Consider the following 20,407-nt stretch of genomic DNA (forward strand, 5'->3'; position numbering starts at 1 on the left):
CATAGGGAGACCTCATCTCTACCACGAAAATGTAAAGATTAGCCAGGCGTGATGGCATGCACCTGTGGTCCTAGCTACTTTGGAGGCTGAAGCAGGAGGGTGTCTTGAGCCTGTGAAGTGGAGGTTGCAGTGACCTGAGATCGCACCACTCAGCTCCAGCCTGGGAGATAGAGTGAGACCCTGTCTCAAAAAATAAATGAATTAAGGTGCTTTGTACTGGTTTACAGGGTTGGGTACCCCAGAGAAGATGATGCCACCAGGTCATATTATGCCTCTTTCACTGAGCCAGGGAGCTGTGTCCCTAGAGACGGGGAAAGAAGCTCCTGCCACACTGCTCCCATGTTTGAGTAGTGAAGGCCCCAGCCATGGTGAGAGCTAAGCTTGGTCTCAGGAGGCCAGCAGAGGCGAGGACCCTGAGTCCCAGCAACCATGTGACAGCACGGAGGGTGGAAGGACCAGGCTCTAGGAAGGGGCAAGAAGGCATCAGGACTGCACAGCACCTCCCACAAAGTAAGTGCTCACTGAAATGACAAAACGTACTCTTGATGTGAAGGTTTATTTGCCTGTTATAATTCTGATATTATGTACATATATATATATACTTCTGATTTTGTAGAGGGCTTATCAGTAAACCAAGCACAGGGAGGCCGTGGCTGCTGGGGGGGAGGCACAGCACTGCTGGGAGAACCAATCTTTCCTTTTTTTTGTCTGTTTTTATTTTTCCTGGGATGGGTTCATCAAAGCTAATTGCTATAAAACCTAGAAACCACCTACAGACTCAGACATCTGCCTACACACTAGCGGCATAAAGGGAAGAACAGGGGTACAAACTTTCAAAGTCACGGTGTATTTACATTCCCAAGGTAGGGGCAGGAGGAGGCTGAGGAAGAGAACAGTTCAGACGATGGGGGCGGGGTTACTAAGGGGTCCTGGGGAGTGGGGGCGGCTGGAAGAGGCCGGCCGGTGGGCAGTGGGAGGTGTGCCCGCCCCGCAGCCAGGTAGTGGAGGAGGCCACTTGGATGTTGTCTGGTTGGTACCGAAGGCAGCGTGTGTATGGAGCTCCTGAAAGCTGGCCATGGGGCGGGCTGGGCGGTGGGAAGAGGCGGTGCTGCCAGGCTGCGATGCTGGGGGGTACTCTCTGGGCCCTCCAGATGGCTTCCCCTGCCCCTGCAGCCAGCTTGCCCGGCTCCCATCCCGGTTGGAGCGAGATGGCAAAGAAAAGACAGCAGATGGTGGGGACACCGAGTTCTGTCCCCAGTCCCAGCCAGGCTGGCCAGGGAGTGGCTGGGGGAGGGGAACGTGCCAAGCCTGGTCCTGAGGAGACCCCACCACGTCTGACCCCAGTCAGAGTGCAAGAAAGTCAGCATCTTGGAGACCCTTCCGGGCCACCCCTACTTCTCCCGCAAACCACAGCCTGTCTGCCCAAATGAGCTGGCGAGGCAGCACCCAAAGGCTGGGGCAAAGCAGTGTGTGCCTAGGAAGGGGTGCAGCTGGGTTTTGGCAATAAAATGGGGACCGGGTGGTAAGAAGGGGATCAGAGGCAGCAAGTTGTCCTCTGCCCCAACTCCAGCCTCCCATGGGCCTGCTGGAGAGAGAGGGGCCTTGATCCCACTATTCCAGGGCCACGGCAGGGTTGATGGGGGAGGTAGCCCCTGAGCTGTCATTGCCCCCTGTAGCCTCCTTCTCCTTCTTGCCACTGTACTGGCCAATGAAGGAGCCATCTTCATTGAACTGAACATCCACACTGCCCCCATAATCTGCCAGGCTGTCATCACTGCCCAGGGGCTTGATGTCTCCGTTGAGCGAGGGCTGGCTGCTGCCAAAGGCCTTCTCCTCATTGTCACTGCGGAGGCACAGGGCAAGTGCGAGTGAGACCACTGCCGAGCCCCTGCAGCAGCCCTGGCAGGAGCCCGGCTGGGGGTAAGGCAGATGCCCGCCTGACTTCCAGTTGCTTAGAATGCGCTCAGGATGAGCAGCTCTGGCCACCCTGGCAGGCAGGTCTGGGGCTGTCATGTTTGGGCATTCCCCAGATCCTGGGGACTAAGGGAGCAAGTGTGCACTCAGCCGGTGGGTTACGGGGCCTGCTTCCTGTACGGGAGCCTGTCTGGGGCCTCCCTAGGGGAGAGGGGAGCAGTGAAGGTATCGGTGTGGAGAGGAGGGGCTGGGGCGTGTTGGTCTCTCCCTGAAATGAGGAGCTTTGAGGCCCGGGGGCTTGGAAGTGAGAGTCCTGTCAGAGACCCCGCAGCCAGGGGACAATGGCATGCCAGGGACGCACTGTCTACAGGAGGTCCCTGCTGTCGGGCCCTCCCCACCATCCCTGCCTTACCTCTCCAGGGACCTGAAGTCACCCGGCAGCACAGAGAGAGAGAGGGGGGTGAGAGGTGAAGACCAGGGTGGAGCCCAGCCCCAGCCCCAGCCCCTGCCTCAGGCTCACCTGTACTCGCCGAAAGTCTCGTCTTTCATGGGTCGGGCCTCAGAGTCCACCTGGGTGTCCTCTTTATCCTTCACTGGAGACACAGAGAGGAACAGCTTCCTCTCCTGCCCCAGCCTGACCTAGGGCTCCAGGCCCCTCTGTGCCCTGCACCCCCAGCAATCTGTCTCAGCACCCAGAGACAACAGGCTCCGAAATACAAAGCACTCGTCCTCTGTGACCCGCCACCACTTCCCTGTCTCCCCAGCCGTGGCCTGGAAGGATGATTCCCCAGCCCGCCCCCACCATGCCTCTGCCATCCTGCCGAGAGCTTCTCAGGGGCTCCACCCCTCAAGTGGGGCTCAGGGGCTACCTGAGTATTTGCCGCCCTTGCTGCGCTTGATGAAGCAGAGGATGAGCAGAAGGAGGAGCAGGAGGATGATGGCGCTCACAAAGCCAATGAACCAGCCCTCAGTGGCGAAGCCCGCAGGAGGGAGCCTCACGCGGCCTGAGGGTGAGACACCGGCCTGCCGCCCAAGCCCGAACCCGACCGGGGGCCCAGAAGTATGCTCCTAAAGTCGGGGCCCTCTGGGGTGCTGAAGAGTGACAGGGTCAGGGAGATAGGGAAGAGGGCAGCTGTGGAAAGGGTATGAAAAGGGGCTAATTCGGGGACACCCAGATTCTGGGAGGAGAAGCAGACAGGAGCTGTGGAGGGGCCTGGGCAGTAGTGACCATTCAGGGGACACAGGGACATGAATTGGGCGGGTCTCCAGCGCCTCACCTGTGCCATTGGTCTTCACAGCCATCCTGTGCTGGAACATCCTTTCCTTAAACAAGTGGATCTCATAGTCAGTGTCAGGCTGCAGGTCCCCCTGCGTGTAGGAGCTCTGGTTGTAGCTGACGTAAGCCCCGCCCTTCTCTTCTGCGAGGGTGAGAGGGCGGCAGCGGGGGTGAGTCGGTGTTCCAGGCAGCCCCTCTGGCCCAGAGCCCCCTTCCCCATCACTCCCCAGGGCCCCCTTTCACGCTCACCTCCCAAGGCTTTGAACAAGATGTGGAACCTGAAGTTGCACTGGCCCTCCCTGGGGACCCAGGAGACGACGCTGTAGTTTTCACCCGCTGTGGCTGAGATGTTGCCAAAATCCGAGATCCCTGGGGACGCAGCGGCACAAGGAGACTGTGGCAGTTGCCAGGCAGTCTAAGGCCCTCCCTCTTGGACCCTGCTGGCCAGGGCCGCCCTGTCAGCAGGTCACTCCCCCAGCTTACCAGACAAGGCCATAGTGCCTCCTTCCCGTACAATGGCTTCACCAGGGCCCTCTCTGGTGGTGGCCTGAAGCTGGAAGCGGTACCGCAGGTGGGGACTGAGATCGGTCAGGTTGTGTGTCCGAAGTTCGGGGTCCCGAAGGTTGAAGGACAGCTGCCCCTTGCCCCCCTCATCCACTGTGGGGACAGGCAGGGGTTGGCTGTGGCTGCAGCTCTGTCCCCTCCCCGTGGCCCCTCCCCCTCCCTTCCCTGCGGGGCGGGCCGGCACGCACGGGGGCGGTAGGAGAGCACGTAGCCGGTGAGCACGCCGTTGTGGCTGAGCGGGGGCTGCCAGTACAGCCGTAGACTGGTGTTCGACTGGCACTCCACGTGCAGCGCCTCGGGGTGGCCGGGCACTGCAGGGCACAGAACCGAGCGGCAGGTGGGTCCTCGCCCAGGTCTGGGGAGGAGGGCGGGGATGAGGCGTGGGGACAGAACTCACCTCCCTCTGGGGTGCTGAAGGTGAACTCACTGGCGGGCCCCAATCCCCGCCCATTAAAGGCCTGCACCTCCAGGTGGTAGGAGCTATAGGGTCGCAAGCCACTGAGGATGACGCTGGTGGTGTTGGCGGGCACCACCACGTGGTCTCTGTGGGCGTGCCTCCTGCTGTGCTTTCTCTGACTGCCCTCCCTCCAGTACGTTACCTGCACAGGTGGATAGGAGGCCTCGCAGGGCAGAAGGTGCCCAGCAGGTCCCCCAGCGCACACTCCCACCACCCGTGATGGGCGCTTCCTCTCAACCCGAGACTTCCAGGACAGCGGCTGACAGGTGGCAAAGTCCCCCCACCGTCTTGTCACTTCACCTCAGTGACCACCCTCCTGGCCTTGGACTCTTACATTGTATCCTCGGAGGTGGCCCTTGACCTGGGCTAGGTCCACTGGCCGCCACTTCACCAGTACGGCGCTTGAGTTGAGGATCTCAATGCCTTCCAGCTCAGGGACTGCCTGGGGGTCTGGAAACCGCCAGTGACTTGGAGAGAGCCACAGGCTCTCGCCCCAGCCCTGATGCCAGCCCCAAGCCCCCCCACAGAGGGAAGATGGACTCTCAAGAGTGCTCCCCAGGCAGCTTATCAGTCACAAAGGGGAAAATCGGAACTTATACAAAGGAGAAAGCATGGCCGGCGCAGTGGCTGACATCTGTAACTCCAGCACTTCGGGAGGCCTAGGTGGGCAGATCATTTGTTTGCTTGTTTTGAGGCAGAGTTTTGCTCTTGTTGCCCAGGCTGGACTGTAATGACGTGATGTCAGCTCACTGCAACCTGCACCTCCCGGGTTCAAGGGATTCTCCTGCCTTAGCCTCCTGAGTAGCTGGGATTACAGGCATATGCCCCACCCATGCCCGGCTAATGTTTTATTTTTAGTAGAGACGGGGTTTCTCCATGTTGGTCAGGCTAGTCTCGAACTCCCGACCTCAGGTGATCTGCCCGTCTCGGCCTCCCAAAGTGCTGAGATGACAGGCATGAGCCCTGGCAACCGGCCTTGGGCAGATCATTTGAGGTCAGGCGTTTGAGACCAGCCTGACCAACATGGTAAAACTCAGTCTCTGCTAAAAATACAAAATCAGCCTGGCATGGTGGCGCATGCTTGTAATCCCAGCTACTTGGAAGGTGAGGCAGGAGAAAGGCTGAGGCAGAGGTTGCAGTGAGCTGACCAAGACCACGCCATTGCACTCCAGCCTGGGTGACAAAAGCGAAACTCTGCCTCAAAACAAGCAAACAATTGATCCACCCGCCTCGGCCTCCCAAAGTGCTGGGATTATAGGCGTGAGCCACCACGCCGGGCCATTAAAACCTCTAATTAGAGAAATGTGTTGTATCAATGCGAAGTGTGGGGAATTTCATAAAGTCATCCTGAGGAAAGGCACACCCCAGCGCTGAGAGGTGTGGACACGGGCTGGGGTGGAAGCAGGCGAGCTCCAGCCTGGGCAGAGACCCTGCCGGACACTCACAGTCCTCTCCGGAGTAGCCGATGGTGACCTGGGGCTCTGGGCCCTTGCCCTGTCTGTTGACAGCCTGGACTTTGATCTCATAGGGCACGAAGGTGGACGTGTTTGACACCACCAGGAAGGGGTCGCTGACAATCTGCTCCTGCCAGGGTCCTTGTGTCCCCTGACGGCGCCACTGCACACGGTACTGAACCTGGGGGGCGTTCCAGTCCATCCACCGGAGTGGCTGCAGGAGACCAGCAGAGGAGGAGTCGGTTGGCCAAGAGCACTAGCATTCTTCGGCCTGCCCCCCAGAGCAGACTGGCATCCCCAGACTCAGCCCCTTCCTTAGCACAGCCAAGGGGGTGGCCCTATGCCCCACGGGCATCTCAGCCCAAGGACCCTCACCTTCCACGTGATCACCATATTGGTGGTCTCATTGCCTTCCCCCTTCACGTTCACAGGGTTCTTCTCCGGGGCTGGGAAAGAATGTGTTAACACATTAATGCTGCAGCCTCTTGTGGAGGGCCACAAGGGCTAAAGAGCAAGGAACAAATGGCTCATTCTGGCACCAAGGGAGTCCAGCCCCCTCTCACTTCCCCTGGGAATTTGGAAGCAGAGGAGCTTGGGCACGGCGCCTCTCTAAGCCCTCCCTTAACAGCCCAGAGCCCCTTTCAGTTGGCATGGGAGTGGGTGCCACCCCGACTCACCTGCCTCAGGTGTGACCACAGTCTCAGAGACCGGGCTGGGCTCCCCGGGGCCATATTTATTGATGGCAGTAACCCTAAAGGTGTAGTGGACATAGGGCGACAGCTTGAGGGTGGTAGAGGTCTGGTTCCCTGGCACCTTGCCCAGACTGTACCATTTCTCAGGTGCCATTTCCTTGTCCTCAAATTCAATGTCATACTCTGCCAAGAAGTAAACCAGCAGTGGAGTAATTAGCGTATGGCTTGTGGGGAAGGGCTGTGGAGGGGTTGGGTAGAGTCTGGGTCCCTGAGTACCCAGGTCAACTGGCATCTCCAGATTCCCATGAGGAAACGTGAGTCCCCCCAAACCATGTCCCCCCAGGAAGGCCCCAGGAGAAGGGAAGGCCCCAGGACGGAACAGGGCTGGCAGAGGTGATGGTGGGGGATGGCACCTCTTACTCTCAATGGGGGCGTTGTGGTCTTCTGCAGGACTCCAGGACAGGCGCACCTGGCTCTGCTTCAGCAGGTGCAGATCAGACAGTGCCAGCTGCGGCACCGACCCGGGGCTCCCTGAGGGCGGGGAGGGTGGCTGCTTAAAGGGCCCAGCAATGTGAGCCCGGCCTTCTGGAGTGGAGGCTGCCACCCTGCAACTTACCCACCACCAAGAGCTGTGCCCTGCTCTCCACCACATCCAGCTCAGTGCTGGCCACGCAGCTGTAGTTGCCCTGGTCGCTGTAGTCCAGGCTGTGGATGACCAGGCGCCCGTCCTCTATGAAGTACCTGTGGAGGACCCATGTCTGTCCTTCCTGGTGTCTGGGCTCTTCTCCCCTTCCCATCCCTCCCTCCTGCCTTCTTTCCCTGCTCCTGCCAGAGCCTTCCCCCTCAAAGCAGGGATGAGGCCGAGAGGTCTGGACTTCCAGCTTTTCCTACTCTGCCCCCTTTCACCATCACTGTCCTCACTTGTCACTGTCCCCAAGCTCCTGGAGGTCTCGGCCGTCCCCACGCCAGGTGATGCTGGGCTGCAAGGAGGGGTCAAAGGAGGCTTGGCACGTGAAGGTCACCCTTGAACCTTTCTTCTCAATGGTGCTCCGGGGACCCTGGGTGATCTGAGTTGCATCTGAGGTAATGGGTGCATGGGGAAGTCACTCTGATGTCCTCCAGAGACTTGGACCCTCCCTCCCAGAGGCACTGCCACCCACGTGGCAAGGGTCGCCTGACCTTTAATCTGCAAGTTAGCCACAATAGTCACATTGTTTTGGTCATTGGCAGCCTGGCAGAAGTAGCGTCCAGTGTCATTGGCCTGGAGGTCTCGAATGCCCAGGGTCCCGTTGGCATAGGGGAAGAAGCGTTCGTCCTGAAGCACGGTTGTCCCATCCTCGTCCAGCCTAGAGTGAGCAGGGCGGGCCTGGCTCTGACCGGCTGGCCTGGGCTCCCTGCCCTCCCTGGCTCCCTGGCTACTGGGACAGGACACTCACCACTGAACACTGGGCACAGGCGCTCCAAAGGCCTTGCACAGAAGGTAGGCGGTGCTGCCCCGGACGGCCATGTATGTCTGATTGTCTGCAGTCAGGATCTTGGCCGGCAGCTCTGGGGGAGGAACAGTCTTGGGAGACAGAGCAGGACTTGGGGCCACAGCTGTGCTAGGAGCCAGGAACCCTCTGCATGGCTTCCTTGGGCCCCCAAGAGCCCTGCAAGCCTTGCTTCCCTGCTCCCAGCTGAGGCCTCCACCAGGCTGAGTCTCTCTCTGTCTTCAGACACTGCCCTCTGTCTCAGATGCGCCTCAGGTTGCAGCCACCCAGCTTTTACCAGTTATTCCAGGCCCAACTGACAATCCCCTCTCCCAGAAGCCTTCCTGGCCTGGTTCCCAGTCTTCCCTGAGGCTCCAGGAGAGGAGCCACCCGGGCTGGCCTGAGTGACATCCTGTCTGGGGTGAGCGTCTGTTTAGTCACGGTGACAAGACCTTTCCCTCTTACATCTCCCGCTGCTCTCATGAGGCTGAGTGAGAATGGGACGAAGGGTCTCAGCAAGGAGAAAGGCTGGTGCCAGTCTGGTAGGCCAGGGACACATCAGCTGGCAGCTGAGCCACTCTGGTGGCCTGGCCCAGTGGGCTGCAGGGACAGACTGGGAGCGCGGAAGTAAGGAAGGGAGGGTACTCACGGACAACGTAGATGTAGGCATTGGCCAGCAGGAGCCCGTGCCGGTTGCCGGCCTCACACTGGGTCACCATTGTGTCACTGGGCTGCACGTTGCTCAGGATCAGGGCGCCGCGCTGGATCCGGTACTTCTGGTCCTTGGCCAGCTCTGTGCATGCAGCAGGTGGGCCCATGGGCCCCGGCCGGGCATTGAGCTGCGTTGAGGCCCTTCCTCACCCTCCTCTTCTGCTGCCCCACAGTGCTTAGGGCTCACAGCACTCCCCACTCCTGCCTGAGGCCCTGCTCACCCTCCACGGGGATCCCGTTGATTCTCCAGGTGATCTCTGGTTGGGGCCTGCCTTGGACTTCGCAGTCCAGGCGGGCAGTCTCTCCTGGCCCATACAGATGGCTCTGGGGCTTGTGCAGCCAGTATGGGGCAGCTGGGAAGAAGGGGAGAGCCGCCCTGAGCCTGAAGCCTGCAGCTGGCTCTTGTCCCCCGAGCAGACCCTCCCAGTGTCCCAGGAGGTCCATACCCTCCACGGTGACATAGTAGTCATGCCGTGCACTGCCCAGTGGGTTCTCGGCCAGGCAGCGGTACTCGCCGTCATCCTCCTCGCCCACGTTCAGCAGCTGCAGGGTCTTGTTGTGGTTCTGGTAGGTGACACGGTCGGCTGGCATGGGGCCACTGGGGCGCAGCCATTTGATGGTCGGCGTGGGACTGCCCAGGAGGCCAAGGGTAGAGAGCAGAAGGGAGAGAAGGCAAGGCCGCTCACCCCAGCCCCTATGCCCTGTGGAGGTCTGCGCTCCCTGCCGGGGCTGCCCCACCCTGCCCTGCCCTGGGTGCCCAGACTCACAAGCCCTCGGCGATGCACTCCAGGACCAATGGCTGCCCCTGCAAGGCCACCAGGTGGCTGCTGGAGTTGGTGGGGAAGAGCAGGCGCGGCTTCCTGTCAATCATGCTGTTGGCTGCCAGGAAAAAGGGAGTAAGCGGGCTGCCGACTCTTCCCTCCACCCCAGAATCGCAAGGCTGAGGGACTCGACACTACAGCCAGCCCCCGAGGGCCTCTGCTTCTTCCTCCATTAAGGAGAGTGTCCTGTCTCTGCTCTCAATGCCTGGGAAGCTGTCTGGGCAGGGTAGACGTGGGAGCCAAGCTGTTCTTGAGGAAGCCTGTTGTCAGATGGACCTATGGTGGGAAGGGCCGTGCCTGAGGGTGAGAGGAGTCAGGGAGATGGTGCAGAGCCTCTGAGACTCACTGGCCTTGACCCGGAGGTCAATGGGTTCCTTCTGAATGATGGTCCGGGTGCCTGGGAAGTGGGCGTGGCAGATGTAGTCGGAGTGGTTGTCGGAGGTGAGCACGTTGGCAAAGTAGAGGTTGCCGTTCTGGCCCATCGTCACCCGCTCGTCCTGCTTGATGTGCAAGATCTCTGCAGGGGGCAAGGAGGCCGAGGTCATGACCCTGTCCAGGAAGACACTCTCACTGACACCCCGGCCCCACGAGGCAGCCCCTTGCCGGCACCCACTGCTGTTCATCCAGTAGATCCGGAGAGGCTCTGCACTGGGGGGAGGGTGGCAAGGCAGGACCACCGACTCCCCTTCCTCCACCTCCACAGGCTTCACTGTCTCCTTTGGCCACTTGGGGGCACCTAGAAGGGACAGAGGGGCTAACACTCTCCTCCTGGGCCAGATGGTGCTGGGCAGAAGGGAAATGGGGGGGCTACCCTGGGGATGGATGAGGGGGCAAGAGGATCAGGCCAGGAGAAAGTTCACAAAAAGGGAGGCAGACACTCTCGGTACCTTCTGGGCTCACGGCGGAGACTGGCACCTAAAGAGGCCAGGGTGAGCAGGAGGCCAGGCGGCCAGGAAGGGACGGGTGGGGGGAAGCTGAGGCTGAGGTGCAGTGATGGGGGAGGGGAGCTGTGGAGGGATGCGGGAGTCACAGACCCTTCCATCATCCTGACACGGAAACCATGGCAACGGTTCCCAAGGTAACCGGAGGGGTGGGAAGGGGAGACGAGAGTGCTCAGGAGGCAGAAAGCTCAGGCAGGATGGAATGTGAAGGGAAAACCCCAGGGAAAGGGCGGCACAGATAAAGACAGGGTCCTGGAGCAAGAGAGACCAAGTTGGGGAGAGGGAGAGATGGAGAGCCATGTGGAAAAGCTGGGGAAGAGGGGCCCCCTAAGGAGTGCGGGTGTGGACAGAGATGACTGCAGTGACTCAGAAACAGTCACCGTCCCCACCACCCCGCTCCCCACCGCAGGCGCCCAGAAAGCCTGAGGGAGTGTAGGGGCATGAGCTGACCAGAAGTGCAATAGAGACAGAGACGGAGCAAACAAGGAGGACACTGCAGAAGAAAAAGATGGGCCAGGGGAGAATATGGGGCAGGGCGGAGGGCTGGCAGCTTCCAGCCCACACTCCCACACAAGCTGCCGGGACCTGCCCTCCCTGGTCCCTGCAGCGCCTCGCACCCTCGGCCATGAGCCGGATCTCATGGGACATGGCGGTGCCCAGCTTATTGCTGGCAAAGCAGCGGTAGATGCCCTGGAACCTCTGGGCAAAGTTGCTGTTGTTGCCCGTGATTGTGAAGGAGCCAGAGTGGGGCGACTGGTACACAGTGACACCCAGCTCATCCTTTGGTTTGAAGTGGACACCATCCCTTGTCCAGCGGAACCTGTGGGCAGAAAGAGGCCCAGAGGACTGAAGCCCTGGAACGCAATGGGGGCTGGAACAGGCTGGAGGGATGAGGACATCAGCCAGAGCCCCCAGGAGATGGGCTGGGAGATGGCGAGGACTTGGGGTGATTGGGAAGGTCTGGGGCTCTGGGCTTAGAAGTTAGGTGGTGGGTAGAGGGCTGAGATCACTCACTGTACTTCAGGCTTGCCACTGGCCTCACACTTGAGGCTGATGTCATCTGTGGGGAAGACAACCAGGCGCCGTGGAGACTGTTCTGTGATGACAGGTGGCTCCATCACTGGAGACAGGGTGGAGAGAGCGGTGGTGACGGTGCTGCCTGGCTGGCGTCATGGCCTCAGCCCCTGTCCCACCATGAGAGAAGCAGGGTCCAGAGCCCCTGGAGGCCCTATGGCCACCGGGGTGGAATGGAGGGGAAGAACAAAAGAGGCTTGTGGGACACGAAAAGAGGGAGAGAGAGAAAGGGTTACATAAAAAATGTAAAGAGAGGCAGGGACAGAGGGGCCAGCAACGGAAGTTACAAAGAGATGCCAAAGACAGACAAAATAGGTATGACAGAAAGAAAGAGCCAAGGCCAAACCCCTGACAGGGGAGAAGGGACCAGAAAGAATGGCAGAGAGGGACAGTGAGGGTGACAGAGGGCCCAGGCTGGGGCAGAAACGGAACAAAGCCAGCCCGGCACAGGTGAGAGAAGTCCATGGCACTCAGGGAGAGCCGAGCAGGGCCCTGGCACTTGGGGGCAGGGGTGTGGGCTCAGCCAAGGGCCCCTTACTCCTCTCCTTGGCCTTCTGGGAAACACTCTCAGCCCTCCCCAACTTACCATGGTGTCCTTCATCTGAGAAATCCAGGTAGGCAGCAAGGGAGGGAATGGAGAGAAATACTGACAGGCAGCCCCGGAGGGGAGTAGCTAGCAGGGGGCACAGTAAGCTTCTGCAGCACCCCCCGCCCCGCCATGGAGAGGAAAAGGCAGGAGAGGAGGCCCTGGCAGTGGCAACAAGGGGACACGAGCTGGGCTGGAGCACTGGCAGGTCAAGCCCAGGGAGATGGGACAGAGCCTGGGGAACTCTTCCCAGGGCAGGGCGATGCCCAGGAAGAGGGGCTCCACTGGACTGGCACATGGGGCATGTAGCCCAGGGCCAGCCAGGCCGTGCCTCCAGCTCTAGCAGACGGGGATAGAGAAATGTTTGCCTTAATAAGGAGTGTCCTTGCAGCCCCATGGCAGGGCCTGCAGAACTGACCCCACCCGTTCAGGATGCCTTGGAAGGCACCCTCCCCTGCTCTAGCCCGCTTCCCTCCTAATCCAATTAGCACAGCTGAGTGTTTTCAATTACCAGGGCCCAGCCTTCAGAGCCCTGCTGCCCCCTCCCCCTGAAAACTATCCCAAAGGCCCTGCTCCATCTGAGTTTCCATAGCCTGCAGGGTTGGCACCAGCCCTCCTCTTCTCCCTCCTTCCTCCCAGACAGCCACCAAGCTCTCTGGGGCAGAGGCCAGAGCTGCTGCCCCAGTCCCAGGACTCTGCAGAGCACCGGCCAGGGCAGCCTCGAGGAAGGGAGAAGAGAGATGGAGGGAGGGAGCAGCAGCCTGCCTCTGAGAGCTTTGTCTCTGCAGAAGACCTCAGTGTGAAGTTCCAGGGAGGGAGGAAGGGACTCCCTGGGGAAGCTGCAGCGGGCCCTGGGCTGGGGAGGGAGACGGTGACAGGGATGACACGATGGAGAAAGTCAACTAGGTGGAGGAAGCAGGAAAAGAGACAAAGGGGGCTGGAGTGGCTGCAGAGGGAGAGATGGAAGGCAGGTTCCAACAGGGAGGGGCTGGCTGCCTGCCACCACCCGCTGTGTCATATCAGGGTCAAGAACAAGTGCTGGTCAGTGCCCGGGGCAGCCTTGGAGCTGCCGTGGCCTTTGGCCTAGTTCTCTCTCCCCACTCCCATCTTTCTGTAGAGAACGCAGAGCTTGTATTCCAGTGTACAGTGTTATATTGTGTATCTACTACCTGTGTCTTCTGTATCTAAAAGCCTCAATGCTGTGTATTTCCCCTCGTGAGGCCTCTCAGTGTCTCTGCTCCTTCATCCCTGCACCTGGCTTGTCTTCATGCGCCTGTGTGCATGTGTCCATGTGCATCTGTGCCAGGGGAGTCAACATGGCCCTCCATGTATCTGTCTAAGGGGGCAGCTCCTTTACCTCCCCCAAGCCCTCACTGCCTCCCAATGCCAGGTGCCTCCCCAGCCCCTCTCTCGCAGCCCCTGTCCCACTGCTAGCACAGTCTTCCCCAACCCTATCTGCCAGCTAATCTCTCAATGACACTGGCCTCCTCCCTGTCCAGGCCCAGAGACAAAGTTGTTAAGGTGAGGCTGGGAAGGGACTGGAGCCACAAATGCCCTCACACATGATACCCTGTGCCATGCTCCTCACACAGTCTGACAGCCACTTACAACAGTGTGCTTACAATTCTTGCTCGAATTCAGGAGAAAATCCCATCACAGTAACACCACCCCACATGCAAGTGTGTACTCACATTCAGCCCCACTCACACATGCACACGACCCACTGCAATCAAACATCATGGTCAAATGCCTCCCGACCTCCACAAATCTGGCCAGTAAATAACAGTTAGAGTGACCCACACACTCACCCATGTAAGGAAGTCAAAATCTCATTCATGAATATCTATTCCCAGTCAATTACAAGAACACATAGTCACACACACAAATACACAGTGTATCCACCTCACAAGCATATACAGAATGCTCATGCTTAGTCACAACCCTACGGCCACACTCCCCATGGTCCACTCACCTGCTTGTGCCCTGCACGAATGTTACAACCATAGACACATGCTCCAGCAGCCCTGCGCCCATCCCCACCAAATAACTACACATGAAAAAGGGTCCAGAAGGCTGCTGGGCTGGGACTGGGGTTTTTCAAGGCATCTTTTCCTGTCTCAGTACAGAGACAGGGTGACCAAGGGCCCAGAAGGGGAAAGAAAAACAGGGACAAGACTTGAACACAGGCCTTTGCACAAGCCAGCTGAAAGCTGGGGATGGCCCTGTTCGCCTGCTGCCACACCCCTGTGGTGGGGGATGGAATCGGAGGAGTCAGAGTAGGGTGGGCAGGGATAGGGCGGGCTAAAGAGAGCATGGAGGAGGCCCAAGACCTCGGGCCCTACGCCGGGTTTGCTGTCCCTAGTGCTGAAATCGCCCCGGCCGGTCGCGCCTGTCCCTGTCCGTGGTGCTGACACGCCTGGCATCTTCTACCCTGCCCTTCTCTCCGGGGTACCCAACGTCCTGGCTACCTCCTGCCCACCCCATGCCCAGAAAAGTCAAGGGAGAGGAGTCAGAGTCCAGAACAGGGAGAAGGTGAGGAGACAGAAGATAAAGAGGGGCCCAACACAACGGCGAAGGGAGGCGCCCAGGCTTCTTCAGCTACTCACATTCCTCGGGGATCTGGATAAGCAGGCAGGGGCTGCAGAAGAGGAGAGGCCACACGTACCGCAGCGCCACGACCATCTTCCCGGAGGCACCGCGCAGCACAGCCAGCCGGGCTCCGTTCAGGCTCCGGCCGGAGGGGAAGGGGGATGGTGGGCGGCTTGGGAGGGGAGCTGGGAGTGGGAACACTGGGAGAGGGGATAAGGGAAGGTTAAGGGTGGGGGAAGAGAGAGGAGAGAACGAAAGGACGTTAGTGACTAACATCTGGGTGAGCCCGGGCTCCTGGCCCCGCCCTCGGCCCCGCCCCCAGCCGGCCAGCTTCTCCGGCCCGGCCCTCCCCTCCCCACCCGCACCCGCACCCGCACCCCTCCCCACCTTGGAGGGAGAAATCTGGAAGAGATAGCCATGGCTGGTCCTGTAGGTTGCCTTTTATTCCCTCTCTACTCTCTGTCTGCACCTTTTCTGCCCGCTGCCTCTGCAGCACCAACTTGTTGCCCCATCAGCTCCCCTGTGCATGGCATCCCCATATGTGTCTGCATGTGCCTGTGAGCAGGTGCCTTTAGACGTGTGCGGTTGTGGATCTGCAGGCAGGGAGTGAGCTGAATGTGAGCTGGTATTTCTGTGGTGTATCTTCTCTGGGAGGGAGTGCACTCATGGGTGGGTGTGTTAGTATGTGTGTCTTCTTGTGTGTCTCTATGTATCTGTGGGGATGAATCCCTGTATCTATTATGTCTGTGTGCACACAAAAACATGTGTGCACACATATGTAGAAAAGAACTCTTCCTGTAGTCACATTGCCATAACTTTCAGAGCCAACTGATCCCTGGGTGATATACAGGCCTACAAAGCTAATGAGGGGCTTGGGAAGTGGAATAGAGAAGGGAGGAAAGGGGCTCAAGATCGCTGTATTTCACAGAATGGTTTCAGGAAAATGAAGAATGGGGAAAGGACCAGGCGTGGTGGCTCACGCCTGTAATCCCAGTACTTTGGGAAGCTGAGAAAGGTTGATCACTTGAGGTCAGTAGTTCGAGACCAGCCCGGCCAACATGGCAAAACCCTGTCTCTACTAAAAATACAAAAAAAAAAACAGAAAATAGTTGTCCGTGGTGGTGGGCACCTGCAATCCCAGCTACTTGGGAGGCTGAGGCAGGAGAATCGCTTAAGCCTGAGAGGCAGAGGCTGTAGTGAGCCAAAGTTGGACCACTGCACTGTAGCCTGGGTGATGGAGTGAGACTCTGCCTCAAAAAAAGAAAGAAGACTGGGCACAGTGGCTCATGCCTGTAATCCCAGCACTTTGGGAGGTCAAGGTGGGTGGATCACCTGAGGTCAGGAGTTCAAGACCAGAGAGGCCAACATGGTGAAACACCGTCTCTAGTAAAAATAGAAAATTAGGCCAGGAGGGGTGGCTCACACCTGTAATCCCATCACTTTAGGAGGCTGAAGCAGGTGGATCACAAGGTCAGGAGTTGGAGACCAGCCTGGCCAACATGGTGAAATCCCATCCTCACTAAAAATACAAAAAATTAGCCAGGCGTGGTGGTGCATGCCTGTAATCCCAGCTGCTCGGGAGACTGAGGCAGGAGAATCGCTTGAATCCAGGAGGTGGAGATTGCAGTGAGCCGAGATTGCGCCATTGCACTCCAGCCTCGGCAACAGAGCAAGATTCCATCTCGAAAAAAAAAAAAATTAAAATTTTTAAAAAAGAAATAAAAAGAAAGAATGGGGAAGGAAGTCTTCCCTTGAGAACTGGTAGGGGATAGGAGAGGAAGGAGAAAAACATCCCGCCGCTGCTCCTAAGTCCCCTGGGGGCAAGAGAGGCCACTGAGGCCTCCTTCCTTCCAGATGCTCCACGTTAGGGTTAGGGCAGAGGTCAGGACGAGCTCTGGGACATTTTCCAAGGCAGTGTTTCTTGTGTGTCTTGAAGTCCCAACTTCTAGGTCTTGTCTGAGTCTTCAGAGCTCGACTGGTGTGTGTCCACTCAAAGCCCAAGTCACGCCAGCCATGTCCACAATCACCTACAAGTAAGGGGGCCCAAGGACTAAGGGTCTGAAAGAGGGGTTTACTCTGACAATGACAAGAAGAGGAAACAGACTCCCAAGTGGACAGACTACTTCAATTCCAAACAGGAAGGGTGTTGTTAGGTGACAGAGCTTGGAGGCTGAAGTCCCAGACTGGATGCCTTCATTAAATCCATACTGCGAATCCTCCCTCTGCCCATCCAGGACCTTATCGAAGCGGGGACGGAGCCTCAGCAGGAACACCAAAAGGATGATAGAGAAGTCAGCCATGCTGTGCTGAGTTCTGTGCCCTGTCAGTTTTGTGTAACAGAGTGACCCAAGAAGAGCTGTAAATGCAGCAGATCCTGTGGGGACTCCGGGCAGGAGCTTGCTGCAGAGGGTGGTAGAGAAGCGGCAGGGTGGGGCGTCAGCATACATGGCTTGGAGGCCCAGAGCATGACTTTCAGGGTAAGAAGTGTGATTCCCAACTCGTGAGAGCTGAACTGGTGCCCAGAAGGGAGGAGCAATAGTGGATCCGTTCCACCCCGGCCTCTCCCCCCAAAGCCAGCAGATCAGGGGAAGCCCCAGGCAGCCCTGGCCTCAACTTCAAGGCCTGTAGGAGCAGTAGGAGACTCAGATCAGAGAGCAGACGATCAAAAGGCAGCCTTGGGAGCTCTGAGCACTGGTCCTAGGAAGGGGAGGGGAGGAAACTGGCGCGAGGATAGGCTCCCGCATGTCGGAGGCTTGGGCGCTCTGGCGGTGCATGATTTCTGCCATGCAAGTTCCTCTATTTGTCCTCCAAATCTAGAATCCTGGAACGGTGTTTGGCGTGCACACGCAGGGGAAATACAGTATCCCCAAATGCGTGGTCCCCATTCCCTGTCCCATCCCATCCCATCTCCCCACAGGCTCATATCCAATTTCTTTTTTGGTCTCCCAGTATTTGCCACCCAGTTTGTCACCACCCTGGGCACTCAGAGAAAGGCAGGAAGCAGCCAGAAGGTTGAGAGGCATAACAGCTGGGAGGGGGTGCTCCCTCCTCCCCTCCCACTGCTGCTGGGTCTCTGATCTCTCACCATTCCTCAGGCAATTACAGAGCAAGGGCTAGGGTTGTCAGCTCAGCAGGCCCTCTACCCCCCACCAGCACCACCAAGGGCAAAGGAGTGGGGAGGGGGGAGTGCTCCACAGATGGAGCCAAGGCCGGGTCTGCCAAGGGTGACAGACAGAGTGAGAAAGGCAGGAGTGAGCAGGAGACAAAGACAGACATAGGAAGATGGCGCTAACCACGATGGAGATGGTTAGGGAGGTGGGGAAATTCAGAAACGGAGCCCCAGGCAGCAGGGAAACCGGAGCGCCGCTGAGAAATGGCAGAAAGAGCGAGAAGAGTGAGGGGTGGGGGTGGGCGTGTGCACGTGCGCGTGCGCGCGCAGGCCGCGGGCACAGCGTCCTTGTCCCTGGGGGCTGTTCCAGGCAAGGGGCGGGGAGAAGGGAAGATGGGCTTGGGTCAATGGAGGGGCTTCCCGGGCGTGGACGTCAGGGTGACCTGGGTGAAGCAGCTGTGAGCTGTGGCCGGAGGGACCTACAAAGCCCCACTTGACAGAGCATCGAGACTGCCCATTTGTGGCACTGGGTAAGGGACAGCCATGAGACAGTTGCATGCACTGCTAGCAGGGAACAGGTTGGGGGTTCCTGCCGCGGGTAGGGACGGGAGAGGGAGAAGCACCCAGAAGATCCCAGGGAAGCCTTCCAAGATTGCTGCTGGCTGGGATCAGTGGCCACCTGGCTGGAGGAGACTGACACGTGCTAGGCCAAGAGTGGGCGTGTATGACCATGCGCCGAGTGGACAGCGGCCGCTGTGTTGGGGCAGTTGAAGGTGGGACCTTTCCTAAGTGAGTCCAGTCCCAAACTCATTCTCCCCTGGTGGGACAGGGAGGTGAGGGTGAGGCCCAGCAGCCTACAGGGAGAGGTTCAGCCCCAGAAGAGCCTCTCCCCATCCCGCCTCACCTGGCCCCCCAGTATGCCCGCCGGTCCCTCAGGGAGTCCTCTGTCCTCTGCTCCAAAGTGCCTGCCAGGGTCTGACGGAAAGCAGCTTGCCAGGGAGGGACCTGGGAGATCTTGGAAACTGGCTAGACCTGGGGTGGCTGTTCCTTTCCTGAACACACACACACACAAACACACACCCCACCCCACACACCTTGGGAAGGGAATCTCTAGCGGTGCCCTGCACATGCGTCCTGCACACCTGACTGTCAGCTGTCAGGTTCTGCCTGGAGTTCTTCTCAAAGGAGAAGCAACAAGAGGGCCGTTCAACAGCGCAGTGGAGAATCCCCGGCTTCTCCCAGCCGTCTCCTGGGGTGCCTCGTCACCCAATGGGCCAGAGTGGGGGTGGGACTGGGGGCTCAGCACAGGGCACACAGCAGGGTCAGAGTGCGGTGCCCGGCCCATGTGCCTGCAGGCCTGGGAGGCTGGAGGGGGCTCTGTGCCTGTTGGTGTGTATACAATGGTGTGGGTGTCACCTACACCCTATGCACTGTGTCCCTTTAAGGCTCTCGCTTGCCCTCCCCCGCAGGCCATGGCTGACGGGTTTCTATGGTGATGCAGCTCAAGTCCCTCACTAGCAGAGGTGGGGGAAGCCAGAGGAAACGTCTATCGGGTTATTTAGACAGCACATAAAGGGGCTGCTCCAGGGAGCCCCCACAGGTACCTGGGGGTCCAGAAGTCCTCTGCATTCCCCACTTCACCCCTCCCTAAGGGGGTGCACCCCAGAGAGTGAGCCCTCAGCCCCCTCATCTCGCCTGAGGTTTCAGTCTCCACGGCAACTACAGCTCACCTGTAATGGACCATTCTCCTTAAAAGATGGGGAGAAGAGACAGAGGTTAACCCTTTGTAGGGGTGCAGGGAGGACGGGGAAGGGAGGGAACAACTGGACCCCTCCTCAGACTGTTCTATTAAATCAACTCGCGGTTAGGACTTACCGTGTACCAGGAAGTCTCGTGAGTACTTCCACACACATCCACTCATCTCCTCCCCAGATTTGCCCCAAGGGGGGAAGTGCTGCCATCATCCCCATTTTACAGATGGGGAACGGAGGCTTAGAGAACTGGACGTGGTGGCTCCCAAAGCTGCCTCTCAGAGGCTCTGGCATCCTTGCATGTTCGCCTGCTCGGCTTCCCAGGGGACCAGGGGCCTGGGCAAGGATGACCTGCAAGCCATCCTGTCCTGCGGGGAGGACCTATTTGCCAGGCAGATGGCAGGCAAATGTGGGGGGCAGGGAGTGACATCTTGGCAGGGAGGCCATGCGGAAGTAGGATGTGATCAACATCACGTCTCAGCACAGAGCTGAAGCCCGGGACCAGACAAACCATCCTGTCTTGTGGCTGGAACCCCCAAAACCCCCAACTCCCCCCCGCCAGGTATTCAGTCCAAGAGAAGGCCACCTCCTTTCCCTTTTGGGCTTGGGGACAGGCTGGTTTCTTGGTCCCCTCTCTGCTCTCTGGGATCTGGACTTGTTCTGACCCCTTTCTTGCAACCAGAGGCTCCGGAACCCCTCCCAAAGAGGCCCCTCTCCGGTCACTTAGGGACAGCGCTGGCCCCATTCTTGCGTCTAAGGGGGTACAGATGCCCAGCAGAGGTCAAGGCTTCCCTAGTCACCCGGGGAGCAGGGCCAAGGCTCCAGCCTCCCAGACCCCTGAAAGCCAGAGAAATGAGGTGGCAGCAAAAATAGGGCTTCTCTCAGGCCCTGAGGCTCCTCAGTGAGCTAGGATTACCCGAGCACTGGAGGGGGCTTCAGGGGCCAGGCCAGAAGGGACAGAGTGCATCCAGTCCCTGGGGCCTGGCCTGAAGAGGAGAG

At 58.9% G+C, this 20,407-nt stretch overlaps 1 protein-coding gene across 2 annotated transcripts; it reads right to left on the minus strand.

Moving 5' to 3' along the window:
* Positions 1-537: 537 nt before the first annotated feature.
* Positions 538-14,758, minus strand: L1CAM (L1 cell adhesion molecule). Of its 2 annotated transcripts, XM_064371569.1 has the most exons (27): positions 14,566-14,702; positions 11,314-11,419; positions 10,917-11,119; positions 9,972-10,094; positions 9,705-9,875; positions 9,305-9,416; positions 8,984-9,168; positions 8,759-8,890; positions 8,476-8,619; positions 7,794-7,905; positions 7,537-7,703; positions 7,279-7,435; positions 6,974-7,098; positions 6,778-6,888; positions 6,343-6,540; positions 6,041-6,111; positions 5,657-5,879; positions 4,546-4,661; positions 4,152-4,353; positions 3,943-4,065; positions 3,674-3,847; positions 3,440-3,559; positions 3,192-3,332; positions 2,784-2,918; positions 2,435-2,507; positions 2,327-2,338; positions 538-1,843 (listed from the first exon to the last, which is right to left on the minus strand). In XM_064371569.1, the coding sequence occupies exons 1-27, from the start codon at positions 14,639-14,641 to the stop codon at positions 1,612-1,614; spliced, it is 3,744 nt and encodes a 1,247-aa protein (XP_064227639.1). In that variant the 5' UTR covers positions 14,642-14,702; the 3' UTR covers positions 538-1,611. The 2 variants fall into 2 exon arrangements, with proteins under 2 accessions (XP_064227639.1, XP_064227640.1); XM_064371570.1 differs by lacking the exon at positions 2,327-2,338 and having other exon boundaries at positions 14,566-14,758.
* Positions 14,759-20,407: the final 5,649 nt, after the last annotated feature.

This window comes from Aotus nancymaae, unplaced genomic scaffold (genome assembly GCF_030222135.1).
Source record: "Aotus nancymaae isolate 86718 unplaced genomic scaffold, 86718_ANA_hifiasm-v0.15.2.pri h1tg000138l, whole genome shotgun sequence".
Classification (NCBI taxonomy): Eukaryota; Metazoa; Chordata; class Mammalia; order Primates; family Aotidae; genus Aotus; species Aotus nancymaae.

Bases quoted from the DNA above. Each gene is read 5' to 3' on its own strand.
- L1CAM (XM_064371569.1), bottom strand. From the start codon at position 14,641: ATGGTCGTGGCGCTGCGGTACGTGTGGCCTCTCCTCTTCTGCAGCCCC. The intron at 6,112-6,342 runs GTGAGTCGGGGT...ATTCTTTCCCAG, and splicing joins TGTGGTCACACCTGAGGCAG to CCCCGGAGAAGAACCCTGTG. The intron at 3,560-3,673 runs GTAAGCTGGGGG...CTGCGTCCCCAG, and splicing joins AGGCACTATGGCCTTGTCTG to GGATCTCGGATTTTGGCAAC.